General features: G+C 23.5%; 2 protein-coding genes across 19 annotated transcripts in view; both read right to left on the bottom strand.

Annotated features, from left to right (window-relative positions):
• Positions 1-488: 488 nt before the first annotated feature.
• On the bottom strand, positions 489-12,381 carry LOC129606719 (uncharacterized protein DDB_G0287625-like). The gene is made up of 6 exons (XM_055517219.1): positions 11,749-12,381; positions 6,726-6,888; positions 6,083-6,506; positions 5,788-5,965; positions 3,107-3,595; positions 489-2,725 (listed from the first exon to the last, which is right to left on the bottom strand). Exons 2-4 carry the CDS (start codon positions 6,861-6,863, stop codon positions 5,859-5,861), a joined length of 669 nt encoding a protein of 222 aa, XP_055373194.1. The 5' UTR covers positions 6,864-6,888; positions 11,749-12,381; the 3' UTR covers positions 489-2,725; positions 3,107-3,595; positions 5,788-5,858.
• A 1,853-nt stretch (positions 12,382-14,234) lies between these two features.
• Positions 14,235-24,982, bottom strand: part of LOC129606639 (protein pangolin, isoforms A/H/I/S) — a 220,703-nt gene continuing 209,955 nt past the window's right edge. For 16 of the 18 annotated variants that reach the window (XM_055517090.1, XM_055517122.1, XM_055517105.1 and 13 more), the window contains 2 exons: positions 18,806-19,207; positions 14,237-15,038 (listed from right to left, as the gene is read on the bottom strand). In XM_055517090.1, the coding sequence (XP_055373065.1) occupies positions 15,014-15,038; positions 18,806-19,207 (427 nt within the window). In that variant the 3' untranslated portion in view covers positions 14,237-15,013. Of the gene's footprint in view, positions 15,039-18,805; positions 19,208-24,982 lie in introns of all 18 variants that reach the window. The other 2 variants (XM_055517197.1, XM_055517204.1) reach the window with 2 other exon arrangements.

The raw sequence follows: 24,982 nt of genomic DNA, 5'->3' as shown, positions 1-24,982 counted from the left end.
ATTTTAAAATATTAAACTGTCTGAATATCATATACTTTCCAAATAATATCTCATCAGTTTCGATGGGCTCAACAGAATTATGGTTGAAACACTAATATAAAAGAATAAATTAACTTGCAATCGGGTTTAGAATTTACTAACTAATTAATTTTAATTGAAAAATTATTCATTTTCAAAACCAACATTTACAATTTCACTTATACTTTTACTGAAATAATATTAAAATATTTTAATAGTACGAGTATAACATTCTTATTAAAAAATGTAATTCTCTTTGGAGATTATGATAAATTGTGCAGCAGTTTTGAATTTTTTAAATAAATTCTAATTAATTTATAATACTTGAATTTTTTTTTATATTATTCATTTTCATTAAAACAAAATTGATGAAAAAATAGAATTCTTTTTGTTTTTGCTATAAGTGGATGTATAAATATAAAAATATTAAGTTTAAATATAATATATCTTAAAAAAATAGAATAAACCAACCATTTGATGGTGATGGTAAAAAAGAAAATTTTTTTTCTTTTATATTATTTCGGTGGATTTAGTTTTACAAAACACAATTAATGAGAGTATGATATTTTTTTTTTGAAAATTTAGAAACAATTTCAATTTTTTTATATGTGTTTTTTTTTTTGTCATTTATTATATATATATATTTTGGCACTATAAGATTGTTTAATTTTATTATTTTTTACTACCACTGTTAATATATTAATGAAGACAATAAATTTTGAATAAAAGTTTTGGTAATTTTGAAATTTACCTTGGATTCCGAAATTCAGAGCAATACAATGTTAAGACATAATTCAGTAATTACAACTGACAAGGTGAATTATTTGTATTACTTCAGTCTGGAAGCCAAGGTTGCATTGTTTCATATAAAAATTTATTGGAATTTTTACATATTATGTACATAATTTCAAACTTAAAAATTATGAATGAAAAAATATTACTAACTGTTTATTTATAGAGCATTAAATGTTATACATATATATATATATATTTATAGATGTTTATTTTTAGAGCATCAAATTTTGAATTAAAATTTTTTTCGCTTCTGCCATTTTTCATACAATCGTACTTTTGAAAATGTCAGCCGATATTTTGAAAAAAGAATGTATTAAAAAAAAGGTGAGAATTCTAATTTTGCAGTGAATTAAAAAAAACAAAAATGCTGAATTAAAATATCAAACAGAAGAGGTTTTTGAAGAAGAAACACTTAAGGTTAGAACTGTAAATTTTCAGAGCTTTATTTACAAATTATTATTATGGCTTTAAAGTTTTCTAGTTCTAATTTTAACTATATTTTCAGAAATATCCTTAGATAAAAAATAAAAAATGTCTAATATAAAATCATCTTGCTAAAAATTTAATTTTTCAACTTAATAAGAAGCTTTGCCTTCTGACCTAATATATTTGTGTATTTCTTATTAATTGATTATATGTAAATTATTATAGTGTGGAGATAAATATGAAATATATTACATTTTTCGTATGTGTTATTTTGTGTAATATTAATTATGATATTTTTTCTATAATTTTATATTAATTTTAACATATATATTTTTCATATATTTTTAAATCTAGCGCATTTATTCTCATTATACATATATATTTTATTTAAAAAAAGACGAAAAAAAATGTCAAATCAATAATCTCATGTTCTGCCGCTTATGTTACAATAATTCAATATTTTATTAAAGGATGTTTATAAAAATTAAAATCTAATATCAATGTGACTTATTTAGCTATGAAAATTATTATAAGCCAAGTTGAAACTGGAATTGTATTATGGTGAACACCAGATACATACATATCTGCAATTTTATATTCAAAATACAGTTGATAAATTTTTGACTTATAAATTGAATTGGGTATTGTAATGAAGTATTTTTGTAATTTGGTTTTATGGGTGCAACAATTAAAAAAAAAAACAGAGATTTACTTTAACTATTGAAGCAATGACATGTGTACAGGGACATAAATTATTTTGTATGAAATTATTTCTCTTTTATAATAATAATAATAAATATAATGGTAATAATAGTTACAATAATAATTTTTTAATATTAATTATATAAACTATCGTAATTTTACTGACATTCATTTTTCAAGATAATAATCTCTTTTGTTTTTATATAAGAAAATTAATCTTTTGAATATTATTTATAAAATAATTTGTCTCGTTAAGTTAAATAATACTATACATACATATATATACGCACTATATGTATATAAAAATATCTATGCACAATGTACTACAGTGTTTTAATTGTACAATTCAGTTCATAAATGCAACTAGGTAAATTATGCAATATTATATTATATAATATAATAAATATACATACGTAATATAAAATAGTATGCTCCTGAAATTTGAAATCATGGTGTTAATTGATATTTGAATATGAAGGTACATATATTAGCACATTGACTTTACTTTCATCTTTGTATTTTGAAATTTAACATTATATAACATTATCAATTTAAGATTTTTATATAAAAATGAATTTTCTATTGTTTCATTTTTTTCATGGTTTTTTATTTTATTTTTTATTTTTTTGAATTGTATGTATCATCTATTATTCAACAATTGATGTTGAAGACAACATTGTTGTATTTTCACTTGCTGTTGTTTTTTGTGATGTAGTTGTTACGGTTATAGCTGGTCTAACTCCCATCAATGATGAAGGAGGAGGAATTAATATTGATTTTTCATCTAAAATTAATTTATTTCTTTTATTATTTTATGATGGAGATTTTATACTGTATTTTTATATGATAGACTGATTTTTTATGAGTAATATTTGTAGATAATTTAATTGGTACAAATATTGAAAACAATAATGATGATAGAGATATTGATGATGATAATGATGATGATGATGATGATGTTAATGATGATAATGATGATGATGGTGATTATGATGATGATGACGATGATGACGATGATGATGTTGATGATGATGATGATGATGATGATGATGTTGATGATGATAATGATGATAAAGATGAAGATGATGATGTTGACAATGATGTTGAAGAAACAAATTAATTGATTATTATTCCAATTATTATTTAATGTTGATGATATACTAACATTTATTGCATTAACTATAATTGTTTTATCATTTTCATCTTGTTTATCATCTTCTTCATTTTTTTTTGTTACTTTTTATTTCTATTTATGATTTTCTTAATGCTAGATGTTTATGTGTTTCAGTTATTGTTGCTGATGCTTTTGCTGATTTTGAAGAGATAAATTATGATAACATAAATTTTTTGTATTAATAATCCCAGTTGCAGTTGAAGTTGATGGTAATATAGTTCATAGTGGTGATGATGCTGATAGTGATGATGATGACAATAATTGTTTCAATGCTAATGATGATGTCGATGATAATGAAGAAGAAGAAGCAGAAGAAGAGGCAGGAGAAGACGTTAATATTGGCGCAACTTATGTTTTATATTCTGTCAAAAATTTTGATATAATTTTCCTTTCTTCTTTTAATACCATCTCTTCACTTTGTTTATTTTTTGGCGACATTCAAATCACTATGTTGATTGTTATCAATTTTCGCATCATTTCCTACATATATACGTATACATATATAAATAGAGAAAATATATATACACATGTAAAATAAACAAAAAAAAACATATAGTAAAATAAATACAATATTAAAAATATTAATATATAATAACAAATTTCTTGCGAACATTTTTGCTACACTCTTATTTATAGAGTCTGCATAACACTCTCTAATTAAAATAAGATTTTTCTTAAACACGAACATATTTCATGTGATTTTGCATCAAATTATATAAAGGGCTTAGCGCTAACTAAAGAAACGAATTATTCGTTGTTGAAAGCAAGGAAGAGTACCAAGAAACCGATAAAGCGAATTCCCCCATTGAAAAAAGCAAATGGATCATGGGCAAAAAGCAACAGGGATAAAGCTGAAGTATTTGCTGATCATTTGGAAGGAATTTTTCAACCAAATGAACTGAATTCTAGTGTTTGTTTAATAGAAGATTTTGATATGGGTGAAAACACTATGGCTTTTTTTAATGAAAAAGAAATTTACCAAGCGATAAAGTCGCTTAAACCGAATAAGGCTCCAGGTTTTGATCTCATTATTGCTGAAATATTAAGAGAATTGCTAAGAAAGGCTATGATATTTTTGAAAAAAATTATAAATGCGGCAATTAACCTGAGGTATGTTCCTAGTGCTTGGAAAGTAGCGAAGCTATTCTAATAGGAAAACTTGGGAAGCCCTTGAATGAGGCAAAGTCATGTAGACCAATTTCTCTGCTACCAATGATATCAAAACTTTTTGAAAAACTGTTGTTAACAAGGCTGATGCTGATAAAAGAAAATAAGAAATTGATTCCAAACCATCAGATTGGTTTTAGAACAAAGCTTGTAGCAATTTACTTGGTATACAGAATAACAAATATTGTGGAAAAGGCATTTGAAGAAAGGAAAATACATTCGACAATATTTCTGGACGTGGTTTAGGCGCTCGATAAAGTTTGACACTACGGTTTATTATTTAAACTTGAGAAATCCATACGTTTGCGATTCGTGGAGTTATTTGAGTCGTATTTATCTAACAGGCTTTTCCGAATCAAACAGGACGAGCAATATTTTATGCTTGGGGAAATTAGGATTGGTGTGCGTTAAGGTAGTTTTTCAAATTTTCCAGATTTAGAGGGTATAAGTTTGGCTACATTTGACAACGATACAGCAATATTGGCAGTGGGATCTAATGTTGAAGAATTGACAAAAAATTACGGGAAGCTAGTAACAATATAAGTAAATGGAGAAATAAATGAAAAATTCACAAACAAGAATTGAGTAAATTCACCACAATTGAGTTTGAATGGTGCTAAACTACGAGTATCAATCCAAAACATAGCGAAATACCTAGGTAAGACTTGGAATGTCAAGCTCAGATGCAAAGAAGAAGAAAAATAGATTAGAAAACAAATATAGAGAAAACTATTGGCTCCTAGGTCGTAGGTCTATATTGTCAACATACAATAAGCTGTTGATATATAACCAAATGATAAAGCTTATATGGACGTATGGTTTGCAGCTATGGTTTTGTGCCAAGCAAACTCACATCAAATAATTACAAACTTTCCAAAACAAGGTCCTTCGTAATGGAAGCATCCTGATACGTGCGTAATAGTGAGATTCATTGGGATCTGAGTGTCCCCTCATGTAAGTGAAATAAGAAACTGTGCCATGAAACATATGGCGTTTTTGGAACAGCACGTAAATGCGAGGCCCCTTGGCTTATAGGGAAGTGATTTTGAAAAAAAAGACTGAAGCAAACGAGACCTCTTGAATCGGCCTAAAGTGCTGTGACAGCACTTCCGTGGCTTCCTTCAGAGAATATAGACACAAAAGCAGAGCAAAACTAATGGCTAGTCAGTTTGATTTGTTTTAGGAGTTTATGACCATCCAGTTGCGTTTTAAGTTGTTTATAACAACTGTTTAAAAAACAAAAAATTTGCATCAAATTTATTTTCATATTCTCGTTTATTTTCATATTTCCCGTTACGCGAACTCTCTCCCTCTCTTTGCAACACGAACCAACTATGTTTGCAAAATGATGATTCTTTGTTATGAAGGTTCGACTATTTTATTTCATTAACTTCAAAATTACAGTAGTACTGGTAATTGTAAATTAAATTCAACTTATGAGTTCTAATTGCTGAATTGTTTTATAATTTTTTTTATTGCAATTTAAAAGTCAAAGATTGAATTACCTAATTCCATAATAATATCTTTTTGTCTTAAATCACACAATTCAGATTGTATATTATTATTAGGCATTTGATTAAATTTTATTAGATTTGTTTCTATTATCTTGAAATTCATTATAGATATTATTTGGTACGTTTTCTTCTGATTCACATTGTTTTTGTAATTGTTGTTGCAAGTTAGCTAAAAATTAAAACAATATGATTTTTTTTTTTTGATTAAATTATTTTAGTTATAAAATTTTATTTTAAAATATGGTTATATAACAAAACGTAAAAAATAATCTATTATAATACTTGCATTTTTTATACATATTGTTTGAGTTGCATGAATTTTCGTTGAATTTTGTTGATTCAGTATTTCCTGCTAATAGTTCTTCAATAACTTCTTCTAATTGTTTGCTAATGTTTGCAGTTCTCACTATTAATGATGTTATACTATGATTTTTATTATTATTATTTTTATTATTATTATTGTTATTATTGCTATTATTATTATTATTATTACAATTATTATTAATATTATTATTATTCTTCTTTTTGTTATTACTACGTTCTTGATTACTTGATATTGGTGTATTTATATTTGATGTGGTAGCTCTTTTAAAATTAAATGATGGTTGTTGATTTAATAATGATAAAATATTATTTATTCTTTGTAACGATTTTGATGTATTTCTTTTTGATGATGGTGATGCTGGTGATGATGATAATAACGATGATAGCTTTAAAATTGTTAGATTTTTATCAATCATATTTAAAAAATTATCTAAATTAATATTATTATTTTGTATTATTATTATCATAATTTTTTGAATTACTATTATTGTTATTATTATTATTGTTATTATTATTATTATTGTTATTATTATTATTATTTTTATTATTATTAAAATTTATATTAGCAGCCTGATTTCTACAATTATTAATATTATTATAATTACTTCATCTTTAATAGTTTCATCGCATTTTTCAGTTAAATCTTCACTACCACCACCACCATCACCACCAGTAGTACTGTGCCTCTCCTCTTCAACGTTGAAATCATTTTCTTCCTTTTTATTTTGTTGAATTTCTTCCATATAACGAATACATTTCTTTTTTCGTCTAATATTGTATTTTCCAAATTTTTATTATTATGTAAAAAAATCAAAACATCCCATATCATTTATGAAATATAACAGAGTTTTGTTAAAGTTGTTATATTGAAAAAAAAAAACAAAATAAAATAAAAAAAAATTGTTTTAGTTAATATTTTATTTTATTTTTAATTTATAAAGGATTTGAAGTAATTAATGTACTAAAAAAGGATTATAAACGAATTAAGAAATATTATTAACGAAAAAAAATATCTTTTGTTATAAAATTAAAGTCCATTCGAAAAGCATTATTGCTTTTCATCGACATCGGAATTGTAAAGCTACCGTATCTATACCACAATTCAGAAATTAGTATTTATAGCCTGAATTCTGAATTAATATAGTATTATTACAATTCCGATCTCAAAATACATTACACGAATTCAAAACAACATGCTTCACTTCAACAACATTCAATCACTCATAATATCATAATTATTATATCAAAACACATTTATTATATATCAAAATCGTTTAGTGCTACCCAAAAATGAACATGTCAAGAGAGCACGCTTAAAACTTTTCAAAAACTATAAAGTTTTTACATATTGTTTTTATAATTTTGACTACAAAATCAAAATAAACTCGTCTGTATTGTTTAGAATTTAAACATTGTCAGATAATATACATTTCATTATATACGAATGAAATCGTATTGATTGACATCTCTTGTTAACTCTTCACCAAAAAACATATTAAAAACTTAATGAACTTATCTATTACCCTTCTAATGGCGGCGCGTTAATTTTGATTGAACACATTTTGTTTCTTTGCATATTGGTATTTTTAATGTATACGTCCCAACGTGTTCATTTTGGTTACCACTTTAATATAAATATTATATTCTGTTAAAATATACGTTAAACGGAAACACATAAAATATATATTAAGGGGAAAAAAATATTCGTATTGATATCGAAACTGCAACAAGTGTAATATATATAAAGATGTATGTATCTACCTAATATATTGGCCCTATCTAATAATTGTTGATTAGAGTAAAACATAAAATTCAATTAATATGAAATTTGATTTTAAAATTTTATTGAAATAAACTTGATATCAAAATTGTTATACTCGTAATAAACTCGGTATTTCACACACAATTTAGTAATTATGTATTCTTCAAACCGAATTATGTATTAAATACAAAGTATATAACAGTAATCTTGAAATCAGGTATACATAATATATATATATATAATATACAGTTATTGCAGTTTGGTATCAATTGACTATTATTGGTTTTTTATAATAAAATATAATTAAAATTTTTCAGTAATAAATAAAAACACTAATAAATAAAAACAATAAATAAAAACAAATACAAAAAAAAAATCAAATATATATATATATATATATATATATATATATCTCACAGTTTTCGGAAATTATTTTCCGAATAACAAAAATATTAATATTGCTATTCCATAACGAAAAGAAAATGTATGTTTACTGATTATATATAATATGCTGATTATATACATATATAAAATCTGCAAATGCACATTTATTGAATAAGAAATTTAACATTTTTGCTATTTGGAAAGTAGTCTTCAAAAACTTTGAGAGAAATAAGAGAAAGGGCTTTATAAGCAGTCACAGTTCTTGGTCTACTCCGTATACATCGTAAATTTAAAAAATGCAGTAAAATTATAATATTAAAACACGATTCAGCTTATGAATGCAGGCTGAATGGTCCATATTCTGTTTATTCTGTTTCTGCTATTCTTCTGCAGAAATACGAGTATGTATTTGCTATTGATATGTGTTTGTTATTGATATATTTAAATGGTGGATTAAGGGAAAAATTGCATGATATTACAAAATAATTTAACAACAATTTAAAAAAATAATAAAAACGTACTAAGTTAGTTAAAAATAACACAAAAATTATTAAAAAATATAAAATAAATTTCTTTTTTGTTAACGAAAACGAAAAAACATTTACCAGAAACATCAATCTTCTATATATTTATAACATTTTGCTATTAAATAATTATTATTAAGAAAAATTTAAAATAAAGCCAAATATACGAGTACACATAATAAATTTGCAAATTATTAATTATTTATTAATTTGCTGTTATTCAGAAATTTTAAATTCAATTGTAAAATAAAATAAATTATAATAATTTATAACATAATATATATAATTTTATCACATATATATATATATATATATGACTTCAAAATTACAATAATATTATCTTAATATACAATTCAGCAATTATAACTTATAAACCAAATTGTGTATTAATACCGTAATTATTACAATTTTGAATTTAAGCTGTAATATATTATAATACATGAGATGTTAAGAATCACTGTTATTAACTGAATTCACAAACAGTAACACTTACATCCGAAATTGTAATAACAATAAGAATAATTACGCTGCTGAATTATGTATTAAATGTTTGGATGTCAGGGTAATTCATGAAAAATTAGTTGAATTCGTAAAAAATTAAGTTTGTTTTTGTTTTTTTAATTTTTATTAAGTAAAAAATTTCCTGCAATATTCAAAATGTCAGCAATACCGTGTATTATATTTAATTAGTAATTCAGCAATTACAATTCATAAGCTGTAATTGTGTATTAATACCGTATTACTAAGATAATACTTACGGTAATTGTGTGTTATGCCTTAGTAATACGGTATTGATACACAGTTACAGTTTATGCACAAATATTAATTAAGTATTTTATGTAATAAAGGTTTTTAAAAGCTAAAGGTAAATTCTTTATTGAAAAAAAAATTATGGAATAAGAAAATAATTGTTAACACATTAAATATGCAAATAATTTCAAAAAAACACTTAAATATTGCCATAGTTAAAATTGTTATATTAACCTGGGACAATAAAGATAACACAATATACATACATGTAGATTAACGTTAAAATTTAGATTGCAAGAGCCGATCTTTTTTTTTTAAGCTTATACATATATAGAGAAAACAAAAGAACATGCTTTAATTTTTAAATGTTTTAAATTTAAATATACTATGAAACCAAAAATTCTGTGTTGTGCTTACCTTACGATATACTAGAGGTATATATGTAGGCTGAATTTTACACTTATCGAGTTAAAATTCTACTTACAATAACTTAATTTTGAATAACGATATTTAGCATATTCTTTTATAGATAGGTCTTGACTTCAAAATTGCTGCAATACAGTTTTAGTATACAATTCATTTTATGAATTGCAATTGCTAAATTGTGTAACAAGACAGTTTTTGTATTTTTTAAGTCAGGGATATTTAATTCTGTATCAGAATCGTAGCATTGAATTTTTGATTTGACCATATTTTTTTTTTTTTTTTTTGTAAAAGCAAAGAAATTTTTTTTTATATGTTAAAATATGTTGGAAAATAAATTTAAAAATTTCAATGTTAGCAATTTTCTAAAAACAAAAGACAACAAAAACGTAAAAATTTAAGGAACACAAAAATATCATTCGAAAATTCAATAATAAAAAACACATTTCTCATATTCTTAATATAAATCAACAATTAGTTATTTTCTATGACTTTAAAATTGCAATAATAGGATATTTTTACAAAATTCAGTTATTAAGATTTATAAGCTGAATTGTGTACTAACATAGAATTAAAGCAATTTTTAAGTTATACATAGGGTTTAACAGACTTTTTGTATATATGTTAAGGGTAATGTAAATGTACATATATATTCTTAAAAAATCATCTACCATAGCATATATCAATGGTCTTTTCTTTATATTATATTGAAATTTTTATATACATTAAAAAACATTATAAAATAAAAGAACTGCAATATTTTGGAGAGATATTGAGGACATATTGTATAATTTGCTTATTCAAATCTTATATATGTACGTATTCATGTTTTTATAACATCAAACTTTAAAATTGTACTAATACGATATTTAATACACATACAATTAAGTGCATGGATTATAATTATTGAAATACTTCTATAACATCAAGACTGCTGTACAATGCTGAACAAAACATAGTACGCTACATCAATTCAGCTTTTAAAGCCCAAAAACTAAATTTGTAGTGTATCAATACTCATTAATGCAATTTTGTCAGTTTGTTCTGGAAATTAAGCTATAAAAATAAGTTAGGGGTTGAAAAAAAAATGACAAAAAATATTAGTTAAAAATTTTAACGTATCGGAACACAAGCAAAACACTTATTTTTTTTTTTTTTGAATTCATTAAATATTTTTTATAAAAAAATCGAAGGTGAGAAAAAGAAAACAAAAGAATTTCTATTTAATACAAAAAAAAAACATCATAATGTTTTATATAAACATATATAAAATTAAAAATCTCATACATTTAAAATTAAGCATAAATATTAAATTTAAAATACATATTTGTTATCTACGGATTAAATAAAAAAATTACTTAACATCTAAAATAAAAAAAAAAATACGATTTAGAAATTTACATGAATTTTTTTTTTTTTAATTTCACAAAATTTTCAGAGAAAATTTCCGGATTCTAAAATTACTTCAGTACACCGATGGTAGTAATATACATTGACTTCCAAATTTCAGTAATACGGTATTATTACACAATTCAGCTTATAAGTGTGAATTGCTGAATTGTAGAGGAATACAGTGTTACCGCGTAATTTTTTGAAATCATATATATTTAGGAGTAACTATTGAAATTTTGGAAGAACCGCATAGTATCAAAAACTACATGATTATTAAGTTTTACTTAACAATTGTTATATGATTCATAATTGTATAATATTCATGTAAATTAATTTAAATGTAACATATTTTATATATTATAATTAAAAAAAAAATTTATTTTAATATCATACTACTTATTTCCTGATCCTACACATTTTCCTGAATTTCCGCTTTATTTTTTTTTTGTGTTTTTGGTTTCACTTGATTTTTTTTTGATTTTACACAATATTATATATATATACATAAATATATATGTAACGTAATATTGTATAAATATGTTATATAATTTAAATCAATAATATTAATCAATAATTTAATCACACACTACATTTTAGTTTTGGTTTTAATATACTATATATAGTTCTATACAAATGATTGCGGCTGAATTAAATTTTAGCTCGTTATAAGAGTGTATGTAATTTTTGTTAAATTTTTTAAGGTTTGTCCAGCTATTGTCGGCGACAACATGTCATCATCAATCAATCTCCCCCAAGATATATTTTTGTTTTAGTCATTAATTTGAACTATTTTTAAGTGAATTATATTTTTGTGAATTAAAAAGAATGTTAGTTATACAATACGAGTATAATATTCATATGGGGTTGTTTTTTATAAAGTTTTATTAAAATTCATCAACGTTTTACACGTTTATTATCTACAAATTTTATAATTATAAGATTTAATTAATAAAATTATTGATATTTTGATTTTTTTTTTTTTTGGATATATATTTAATTTTTCACATAAATTATTTTGACATTTATACCTCTATATATGAAATATTTAAAATATTATGTAATTTTTTATTAACTATATAGTTGAAATTATTTTAGTTTGACAATATATTTGTTTTTTTGATATTTCGTTTTATTATAATATTTATTATATTATAGCATATATATTTAATATATTATTAATTCAAATATTATTTATAATTTTTTATAATCACATATAGGTAGAATATTTTCTATAAATTTTTGTAATTATAAAATTATGTATCAGTTTTTCAATAATATGCCAGTTTTTGTTGCATATTTTTATTATTTATAGGTTTTTATTTACTGTTTTTTGTTTTGTTATATTTGTACAGTAGTTGTTATACAAAACACACATATATATATATATATTTATATATATTTTCTCCACAACAGTTTATTATATTTGATTTATATTGTATATTTTTACTATTCATCTATTTATTTATTTTAAATTTATTGTTAATAATAATAATTATATTATATTTTTTGTTTGTTATTACTGTAATGTTTATTATTACCGATCTTGTTATACATACACAAATAATCATTTTTTTTTTATGAAATTATAAAATTCAAAAGAAAATTTTATGTTAAAATTAATTAAAACATTTTTTTTTTTCTTCAATAAATTAAATTAATTTTCTATTTTTGTATAAAAAATAATATTAAATTTTTGAATATTGTTTTTTTTTTTGTGACTGGTATATCGTTTTTTTATATAATCTGTAATTTTTTTGCTTCTGTAAAAATTACACTTTTTTTTATTATAATATTAATAATTTTTTGTTATTAAATCTGTTTTTTGTTAAATATTTTTCTCAATTATCACTTATTGATTTTGTTTGTTTGTTTTTTGTTTTTTTTTTTTAAATTAATTTGTTTTGGTTATAAAGTTGTTTTTCTATGTTATATTGGTTATTTTTCAGAAAATTATAAATATAGTTTTTAATTATTTTTTTGTTTTCAGTTTTCAAAAATTCTGATTTTCTATTATCTAATTTGGTTTTTCACAATTATTTCTAAGTTCTTTTCAAAAATCTTTCTTTTTTAAAATAATAAATTATACAACAAAGGAATATAAAACGAAAAGTCAATATAAACACCGAAAATTAAAACATACTTAATGTACTTTTGTACATTAATTTATAAAACACAATTTATTGTTATACCGTACCGTTAAAGTCAAACCTCAATAAAATTTGAATCGAAAAGTCAAAGTTTTCAAAATAAATGTTTTTTTTTGTTATGTATTTCGATTATTGATTTATATTGTAATTATTACACAAAATATTTATATATTTTTCAGAGAGAAATTATTATATATATATAGGACATGAAATTATTAATTTCAAATTTTTCGAAAATTTTTTTTTTATTTATTTTTAAAAACAAATTCATTATAAATTTCGGCGTAACAGTTAAATAATCAAAAAAAAAAAAACGAAAACTAATAAATGAGTGTAGATGAATTTTTCGAAAAACACACATTCAACAAAAAAATTTTTGTTATAAAAAAAACATTTTATTAATTTAATTGTTATTTATATTTTTTTTAAAGAACTTCCTTGATATATGAAGTTCATCTCTCTATAGTCTCACACATTGTGTAAGTTTCTTTTAATTTACAATAATTTTTTTTTTTCGGTTTCATTTAATAGGAAATGAAAAAAATTAGAAAATAAAATTTTGATTTCGAAAATGAATTTTTTTTCGCATTATTCTGCTGCACATTGTTAATTTCAATATTAAAAATACATGAAAAATTATTTTTAAAAAACAAGTTTGTTTTTTTTATTTGTTTTTTTTTTTTTTTTAAATATAACATTATTATATAATTTATATACACTTATATTATAAATATATAATATAAGTGTATTTAACGATTATATTTTGTATATATGTACACATGTATGTATTATATGTAAATTTCTTGTGTGTTGATTGTAAAGTTGATGTAATATTTTCTTTTATTTAATTTTTAACTCTAATTTCATTATATTTTTAACTAATTTATTATGTTATATTTGTATGTATGTATATATATAATATATATATATATATATATATAATAAAAAATTAATTTTTTTTGGTTATACTGCTTAAGATTTGGTTCATTGTGTTTTTTGTTTCCATTAATAAAAATATTTTGAGCAAGAAACAAGAAAAAATAGAAAATTCTAATGATTTGTGTGCTTCTGTTTAGTTCTTTATTTCTGTTTTCCTTAATGTTGTATTAAACACACACATTAATTTTTATTTTAATTCGAGTTCATTTTTGTTTTGTTTATTTATTATGTTTTATTGTATTTTTAAAATATATTTAATTATTTTTTTTTTGTATATTGTATTGTATTACACAAAAATGTAATAATTTTTGTATAACAGAACATATTTATTTTTTTTTTGTTAATTTTTTTATTCTATGTTTGTTTAATTTTTCTTTTTGTTTTTTTATTAGGTATATAATCACTATATTTTTCTTTTTTAACTAATTATTTTAATTTTTCAAATTATTTATTGTTTGTGTTTTTTCTTATTATATTCATGTATATAATATATACATATATTTATATACATATACGTTTACATTATGTAAATATAGTTTTTTTTCTTTTTTTTTTTTTTTTTAATATTATCATTAATTTGATAAATACTGCATATTTCTGTTTTAAATTAATATAAATGTATAACATATGCACAACATCGATAAATTGCACATACAACATAATTTTTTTTAGTAAAATTGAATTTGTTTTTAATACAAAGGCGACATATTTTTAATTCCATTTTTGTATAATAAATAGGTAAAACTTAACATATATTCCAAATCAAGTTCAAAATAATTATAATATTTTTTTGCGTAACTTAATGAAAACGTAATTAAACAATTGTGCATATACTAAAAAGTTGCATTTAAATTAAATATTTAAAAACTTAAAACAAATTAAATATGAAATATGTTTTCTCTTACTTTTAATTACTCCTGTTAACCGATTGACCATCATGGAAAATGGACTACTAACTTTTTTGTTCCTTCAAGTGAAAAATTTTTATCCATTCTTTTATTATTTTTCGTTTTAGATTGGTAATATCAAGTAATTAAATGTTGTCTTAAACGCTTATCAAACATATCCAAAATATTCTTAATTAGATTCAATTACGCTTGGGATTGTGGCGGGTAGTGAAAAAACTGATTTCAACGTTGTTTGAAATCAGTTGTTGCTTTCCCATTCCCATATATATATTTGAATAATTAAATTCTAAGTCCCCAATAACATTTGCACCGAAATGCAATGCTTGATCATGGGAGTTAAATTCTTGTTACGTTATGTTAACGTAATAGTGTTTACTTTACGCCGAACAAATTATCGACCACACAAACCCAAAAACATTAAATTAATATAGAATTTTCAATAAATATGTACTCGTATAAACGATTCCCAAAAAGAATTAGACTTTGAAACAATTTATTTGGCATATTTTAAACGTTTTCCTACATTTAGTTTTGATAGTAAAGGCTTCTTGAGTGACAGTCGCACTTTGAATCCTTTACTATGTAGAAAATTTCGTACAGCTTTAGGATTTACTAAAAAATTAAAGTCATTTTCTGAGAAAGCTATATTTTAGGGTCATTTTTTGAATTAATTTCTACAATTCTTTCAATTTTCTGTTTTGCAAGCTCAGAAAGTATATTTTTGTATATTATTTATATACACGCAATTTCAGTATAGTCTTTCCTTGCTCCTTCAGGTTTCCGATAAATTTCTTAAAATCTAGGCGAACTTTGGGACATTTTTTGAAGGGAAATTTTGGAAAATTGAATATAATAAATACTAGATACTACGAGTATACCTATTAAAATTCACAAATTTTTGGAAAATATCGGTGCATTTTTGAATGTTAGGTAACACATCAACTTTTTCGTCACCTACTCTGGCTTCTGAAATCAACAGTTCTACAATTTTTGTTATGCTTTGCATCTGTGTGTACAATTTTTTTGTGTATATACAATATTTGACTACGTTTTTATTAGGTTTCCTAAATTTAAAAATACTGTAATTTTTTTCAACTTGATTTTGAATAAATATTAAATTTTCCTAATTATTATTTAAAATTGAAATTAAAAAAATACCTTTGTACTAACAAAAATTAAATTTTGTTAAAAAAACGCTGTATGTGGAATTTTTTGATGTAGTGTATGTATGAATATATATGTATATATATATATATATATATATATATATATATATATTATATATGTATATATATACATATATTTATTATATGTATCATATGTAAATATTAATTATATATAAATATAAATATTATTTGGCATATGTAGACGTATTTTATAAATGCCCTCAACTTCAACTGGGTTCTCCCAATATCCATATTATGATTCCCCGTTCGTATAATATACACGCATCATTTCTACAACACGTTTTCGATAAAACGCAATTGCGTTCTTTTATAATTTCATTTCTAATAGTTCTAAAAAATAAAGATCAAAAAATCGGTTTTTAGTATACCGAATAGTAGCAAAAAAGAATTATTTATTTTACGCTTCCTTAGTGTGAAGGAGTACGTTACGTATCCACCATAAAAAAAAACCATATGCGAATTTTGGTGCGATCACATAACCTCCATGATTGTATGCAATGCCATCAATATTAATGCAATTCAAATGTCAGGGTGAGAAGAGTGAGAGTAAAATATAATTTTACTCGCCGTTTTTTCTGAAAGATTCTTTTTTTCCAAAAGTTTTATTTTATATATAGCACTGCCAAAAGTGAATACTTATTTTCAAAATGAAGGTTTTTTGGTAATATTTTTTGTGCAAAACTTTAAAATAAGATTTGTAAAATTTTTTAAATTTTGTATACAAAAATATCTTTAAAATTAAGGTTTTTTTGATACTATTGAAGAATTGAAATTTTTTACGCCTTTCTCCATATTTTCTAAAGTTCACAAAAAAATTTTTGACCAAAAAGTAAATTTAATAGACAACGCATGTTAACGCCACTTCCATGGCAGAAAATTTTTGATCTTCTTCGCTGTAATTAGTTCTACATTAATTCTACCATCTACTTGGCGCACTAATTAAATGCACATACGGTTTATGGCATCATATATAATTTTGCATGTCATTAGGTTTTCTTTTTTATTTTTGATTAAATTCGAATTGAAATTGTAATATTTTGGCTTTCTACATCGTTCAATTAAACTTCAATTAAAGATCTCGAATCCTTCGTGAAAAATTTTTTTTTATATCAAATCTTTAAAATGAATTATTTTAAAAAAAATTAGGATATTTGGGCTAATCTGTTTGACAGCACAGCTCTTATATAAATGACATATATACATGTACATATGCATATAATAATCTTATATTATATTATATATATAATATTTATTTATTTATATCAGGCATCTCAAACTCATTTATCTTCACGGGCCCTTTTTAGGGCTCCGCACATTGCTTCGGGCCGCACAATAAAAAAATTTAAATTACTAAATCATACTCAAATTTTGATTTTTATCATGAACATAAAACATATACAAATAATACACAGTCATAGCAAAAAATATAAGATCAGTTTTTTAAAGAAATTTAGCGACGTTTTTCTGTTATTCAATCTTCGAAATTTGGTTGAATTTAACTCGCAGTTGTAATTTTTAATATTTTTTATATTGATTGGACATGTTTACCTGTTAACCTTGATCTTTCAGCCGTTTTATTATTTTTTAATATCGAAAAGAATTGTTCTTATTTGATTCATAGGTAAATGATTATAAAATTTAGTAATTTTTGTTTTAATACACAATCGCACAGCATTTCGATTTAAATTGTAAATTTGAATCACGTGTTTTAATACTCGTATGGACAGAAAATGGAAAAGTAAATAGGTTAAATTAATTTTGACATCTTCTAAAAATTTTCTTTCAAATTCGGTTTTTAATAATTTGTTCTAGTTAGAATATTCTGAAAATTTCGAATTTACTTAATTGGTACGGTTTACAAGTATAAAAAGTTAAACTGGTTCAAATATATAAGTATTTGATTTATAAAACAGTCGCTTTCCACTTTCCAAAGCTGTGTATTTTTCGCATATGAATAAGTTTTGACACACCCCCGTAGAACATTTACTCTGGTTTCAACTCTTTCTTACTGATCGAAATCAATATTTGTAACAAAATTATAAGAATTAAATTTCACAATTTTCGAACAAAAATCCGCATGTTTGACATGCCTGATTTATATATATATATATATATGAATTTTTTTGAATAATTTTAAAAATAATTTTAAAATTACTTTTTTTCTTTTTTGTATTATTTTGTTTTTTTTTTTTATTTTTTTCTCTTTTAATTAAAAATTTGTATTGATTTTTGTTTATTTTTTCTTATTTTTTTTTTTTGGATTATTTACAAATTCACATATGTTGGCGTCTGTGGTGATGGTTGTTGAGGTAAATTAGATCCTTGATTTTGTTGAGAATTTAAACCACCACCCCCACCACCACCGCCACTACTTCCACTTCCACCGCCACCACCACCTGCTCCAGTAGCGGGATTTGTATTTGAACCAAGACCACTACCACCACCACTACTACCGCCACCACCACCACCTCCCCCTAAATTTTGTAAATGATTTGTCGATGATGTTGATGATGACGAAGACGATGATGAATTTGGTAGATGTATAGAACCGGTAGCACAACCACCAATAATACCACCGGAACCAGTTAAACCACCAATACTACCAATACCAGCGGTAACACCACCTCCATTACCAGGCACAACCGATGTTAATACGGCGGGTAATCCAGGACTGTTTATTTTTATTTATAAATTAAATAATTGTTATTGGTTTTCTTTTATTTTTTTTTTATATAATTTTTGAAAAATGTTTATTAAAATAATTTTGTGTAAATAGTTTTAAATTTAATTTTTTAATATTATAATTTTATATCGCAATCAAATGTATGTTTTTTTATGTTTTTATATATAATATATGTGTATATGTATATATATTTTAAGTTTATTTTTGTTAATTTTATTAAAAATTATTGTTAACATGTATATTTATAAAATAATAAAATGTATATATATATAAGTATATATATATATATATATATATATATATATATATATATGTATATATATATGTATATTGCATGCAAATTAAAATTTTTAATATTAAATGGGAGTTAAAAATTGTTTTTTCCAGTAGTATTACCACGTGAGTTAATAGAAAGAGTATATATATATATATATAAAATTATAAATGAGAATATTCAATATATCAATTATAAATTTTAGTGTTTATATATATATATAATATTATGGATTCCAATGTCATATCTATATATCAGGCCACCAAGCTCAGAGAATAACTTAGGAGGGTTTTATTTTGCTCTTTGGAAAGTTTCATTTTGTGTCGTCCGAATTATACGTTAAGTTGGTCAGTAACGTCTGGTAACAATCGGAATTCAAATATTAAATTTCAAGAAATTTCATCAATCCGTTCCGTATATGTGGAAAAAATGTAAAATCGGCCCTCTAGATCAGTTTCCGAGCCCCGAAAAAATGTAAATTTGGCCCGAAACTTAGGACGTGCGGTCGAATGAAGCTAATAAATGAAATTTCAATTAAATCTGTTGAATATTTTCTTCAAAATGATCAAAAATGTAAAACAGGCCCGATAAAAAGTTCAGTTCCAGAGGCTTGATGTATCCCAAAAATTAAGCAATCCGTGCCATAGTCAAAATAAACTTATATATAAAATTTCATCAAAATCAATTCAGTCGAACTTGAGATACACGCGTGCACACACAGACTGACATACCGACGGTCCGACAGACCGACAAGGTGCTAATAGACAATGCGGTCAGTAAAAATGCAATTCTGTAACGCAGCTCACCTTTCTTGTCTTCCAAATGGAAGGGTACTGAATTAAAGAGTAAAATTATTAAATAAGAAATTGAAAAGAAAAGCAAAAACAAAAAAACTTGTTCGTGATTTTTCTTGTAATTTTTTCCGATTGCAAAATTTCGGAAAATAATTTCAGCTGGGTTGGCCTGACAGATATATATGGCATTAAGCCATTTGTATCTAAATATTTTATATATCAAACTTAAAAAAAAATAATATTTGAATTAAAAAATAAATTCACTTATTATTTTAACAGCCTAATCGTGTATCTCGCTTTTTCAATTTTCTTTTTATTTAGATTTTTACTTTTTAAAATAAGAATTCTCCATTTTTCCAACAAGATTGCTCATTTTTTCAATCGAATTTTTGCATTTTTTCTCTCAAAATATCGACTAAACCATCTTTCATCTTCAAAAACAAAGGGAACAAAATTTTGTATACTTTTTAAGCTAAAAACGATATACGCTATACGGAAAAATTCTTCTCACTCGAAAATTTGCATTATAGAAGAATATGATAGTTATACACCTTCTTTTTTCTCCTTACTTAGCGAATAAAATAGCAAGATAAACGATTACGCCCTAGATTAATACAGTTTTTGAATTAAATTAAACTATTTTGATAAAAAAATATAAACTATTTTCAGTTGGAATTAAACGTTTTTTCATTTTAAAATTAAACTTTTTGGTTTTTTAAATAATCTTATTATAGAAAGTGCAAATAAATTTTTAAAATATAATTTTTAAAATATATATTTCTGTAAATGGTGTGTGTTCGGTCAACTTCAAAATTTCAGCAATATTATATTAGATCACAATTCAGTTTATAAGTTGTAATTGCTGAATTGTGTTTTAATACCATATTATTGTAGTTTTGAAGTTTTCGTGTGTGTTTGTAACTTTTTTTTTTAACGACAGCACTATAATTTAACTAAAATTCTAATTTATGAAGAAACACTAACAATATTTGTCAATTATAACAAAAAACCACAATTATTTATTAGTACTCTTTAAATAATTTATTAAAAAATCCTTGATTTGAATCAGATTTTCATGTATGAAATATTCATTTCATGTAAATATTTTTGATATCCGAAAATTGAGAGCATTTAATATTGTCAAATCTCTTATTTCAAAATTGTAGCCAATCTAAATGTATACGACAATATTAATACACACAATTCAACTTGTGAATTATAATTAGTGAATCGTGTGTAATTAATTATTCTATAAAGACAATATGTAACTAAATCATTCAGCAATTGGATTATTTGTAAGTTGAGATTGTGCAGTTATATACAATATGCAATGATTTATAAACTGAATTGTACATTAATATTATGGCATTATTGTAAATGAAGTCAGGGATAATGTACTGCCGCAATTTAGATGTCAAAAATACTATGTGACATTGACATATGCGCGTATATAGTTTTATTTTTTTGATTTATATAATTATAATAATAAGACCCTAAAATCTAAATTATACAGTAATACTATATCAATACACAACCGTCGCTTTAAAATTGCCATAATTTGGTATCAATACACAATTCAGTTTATGAATTGCAATTACTGAATTGTACAGTGAGACAATATTTTGAAGTCAAGGACAATTTAGCTAAAAAAATGCTAATTTCTAAATTAGGTATATATAGATAACAGTATATAACTGACATTTTGGCTGTGAGACTTATATTAGCTATAAATTTTTATTTTAGGCAGGATTGCCGAGTCACTGTCTTATAACTTCAAGACTGCGGTTGGCTTCTCAAGCACGGAATTGTGCAAAAAAAAAAAAAAAAAACTTTTATTAAAATTCATTGCTCTATAATTAATTAGAAGTCTCATATATAGTTATAGGTATTCGAATTTGAATGAATTGTGTCGATACGACGACACGTTTCCAGCACACGTATATTGAAAAAATAGGTTCTCTCTCATATTACATAGAGAAAAAATTACATAGAGTTAGGAGATAAGGATCAGAATGTACTAACCCCGATCTTCAAATACCATTTATACCGACACAGTGTTGCAAAACTCAGTTATTATCAATTATAAGCTAAATTAATTATTAATAAAAGTATTATAATGCAATTTGAATGTCAATGCTATACGACGTATTTTTTTTTCCTTAAAGTTTAATATCTGTACATATAAACTTAAACTATGTTTGAAAATGGTTTCTTTCGAGCATTTTCTTTAATTAAAAAATCAAAAAATTTGTATAATTTATAAATATATGTGAGAAAATATAAATATAAACAAATTGTATGTATGTCTAACACAAAAAAGAAATTATTTCAAAATAATATTCATAAACTTAGTTTAAAAAAAAATTTTCATTAAGTATTCCTGAAAGCAAATATTTTATCGTTCTCGTGTTCAAACTTAAAAAATTTTTTAATATAAATTTGTTACATAAAAAAAATATTAATTATAGTTTAAAATAAATTAAAAAAATGCTCTAACATCAAAATTTCAACAATACCAGCATTAATACACAATTCAGCTTAAAAATTCTAATTGAATTGCGTAGTATAATTATTGTAATTTTGATGTCAAGATGTAAAAATCCAATAAACAAAATTAAGAATTTATTCATATTTAAAATACGGAAACTAAAAAAAAAACTGCAAAATTGTGTGCCAGTTTTAAAACTAAATTTGAGCTATAGAATAAAATTTCATGTTTATTGAAATATTCCGCAAATATTTTTATTTCATAAGCTTTTTAAACTAATATAATTTTAATCTATTTTTTTTTTAAATGCAGATTTGTGTGATCAAGACTGGGAGTAAACGGGGCAAAAACTATGTATATAATGAAAACCAAAAATATATTTTGTGCATTATGCCTGTGTATGTGTGTTAATAAAATAAAAAGAAATACATTGTTATAAAATATCACAAAATAAAAAAAAAATAAAAAACACAATACTATCGGGACTTTTCAAAATAGTAGCACCATTCTATATTAGATATAAATAATATATTTTTATATATACGTAATATACTATACACGATTCAGCATTTATGACTTTTCAGCTGAATTAAGTATTAATTATATATAGACCGTATATTAAGTACTTATCAGAGATATTCAAATCATATTTTATTATTTTTTTCTTCTTTTGCAAAAGTTTTATAATTTAAAGACGGTCAAATCCAATCAACCGGCAATTAATAGCTTTATGCTAATTTACATGTATATAGGGTGTCTGCGACTGAATGGTGTTCCCGATGCAGGGTAATAAAATGACTTCAGATGAACAAAAAACACCTAGTGATATTTTTCTTTTTGGGCCCTTATTCTTAAGTTATGGGACCTAAGAGTTGAAATATGAAAAAACCGTTTAATTTTTACATTTTTATTCATACTCGGGAAATATGACAGGCTAATTCAACTTTTTATACTCATTTTAAAATTAATAAAATTCTGCTTCTTACTGTATGTCAGCCGTTGCAAATAATTTTTTTGTTTCAGTGCAAAATCAAAATTTTTCAAAATGTTTTTTACTAGATTTTCGTTAACCGTCATTAACTTATAATTTCACGTTACTAACCTATTGGCAAATCCTGTTTTCTTACAACGTATTTTTCAAACAGAACCAAAATTTTTTAATCTTTATTACCCATAGTATTATGCATTATTAACATGTATAATTTCTTTTCCAAAATGAAAGATATCTGTATTACCTTTATTTAAAGAATTTCATTAGCCTTAAAATGAGTATACAAAGTTTGATTTCCTTGTTATATTTCCCGAATTATAAATAAAAATGTGAAAATTAGACAGTTTTCGCATATTTCAACTTTAAGGTCCCATTACTTGAGAAAAAGGGCCTGAAAAGAAAAATGTCAATAGGTGTTTTTGTTCGTCTGAAGTCATTCTATCTCTCTGCTTCGGGAATACCATTGAATTCTGCAAAAGACAACGATTCACCATAACTATGCCCTCATTCTTCATAATTGTGTTGTAATCTTAAAAATAATAAAAACTTAACATTTACAAAACACAATTGCAAATGTATATATATATATATACTATTAAACTTATCCAGCTTTTAGACTTGTGTTATATAAAATTTGCATAGTTTTAGGATTACAAAAGTTAGTTTTTGTAGATGAATATAAATTAAAAATTGAAATTTTTTACTGAAAGTGTTGAAGTTTTGTGAGAAGATTACTCAGGGTAAGGGGAAGAGACCGGGTCCAAAGAGAAACGGAGAGGGGAAAGAGAACCAAGAGAGGAAGGGAGGGAATACGTAAAAAAAATTTTTTCCATGGAGAAACAGGTTTTTCTCAGCAAAGTCTATTCGCTTACATATATTTCAAAATTAGATTTTCTATTTAAGCTCTTTTTGTAAAAAGACGCAAGGACAGAAAAAAAAAATTAAAACTCTTTTTTCGTTGGAACTTTTTTCCAAATTTTTTGTTGGAAATCCTCTAAACATATCTCACTTTTAATTACATACCATTTACAATTGCAAAAATTTCAAGTAATTTCTGATTTTAGTTTTTTTGTTTTTAAGTTTTTCTTAAAATAAAATGGATACAACCGTGGTTATCTTAGAATTTTAAAACTCTGGAGATGTGGTGTTGAAAATTTAAAAATAATATCATGCTTAAAAAATGACAAATATTATATAATGTCATTGTGTTCATCGT

Source organism: Condylostylus longicornis, unplaced genomic scaffold, assembly GCF_029603195.1.
Source record: "Condylostylus longicornis isolate FDR11 unplaced genomic scaffold, ASM2960319v2 ptg000003l, whole genome shotgun sequence".
NCBI lineage: Eukaryota > Metazoa > Arthropoda > Insecta > Diptera > Dolichopodidae > Condylostylus > Condylostylus longicornis.
This window is presented reverse-complemented; position numbering and strand designations above follow the sequence as displayed.

What these genes read in the sequence shown, in the direction of transcription:
- LOC129606719 (XM_055517219.1), bottom strand. Translation starts at nt 6,863, where the DNA reads ATGGAAGAAATTCAACAAAATAAAAAGGAAGAAAATGATTTCAACGTT. An exon ending in ATGAAACTATTAAAGATGAA is followed by an intron (nt 6,507 to 6,725) that starts GTAATTATAATA and finishes ACAATTTTAAAG; the next exon opens with CTATCATCGTTATTATCATC. An exon ending in AAACAATATGTATAAAAAAT is followed by an intron (nt 5,966 to 6,082) that starts GCAAGTATTATA and finishes TTTAATTTTTAG; the next exon opens with CTAACTTGCAACAACAATTA.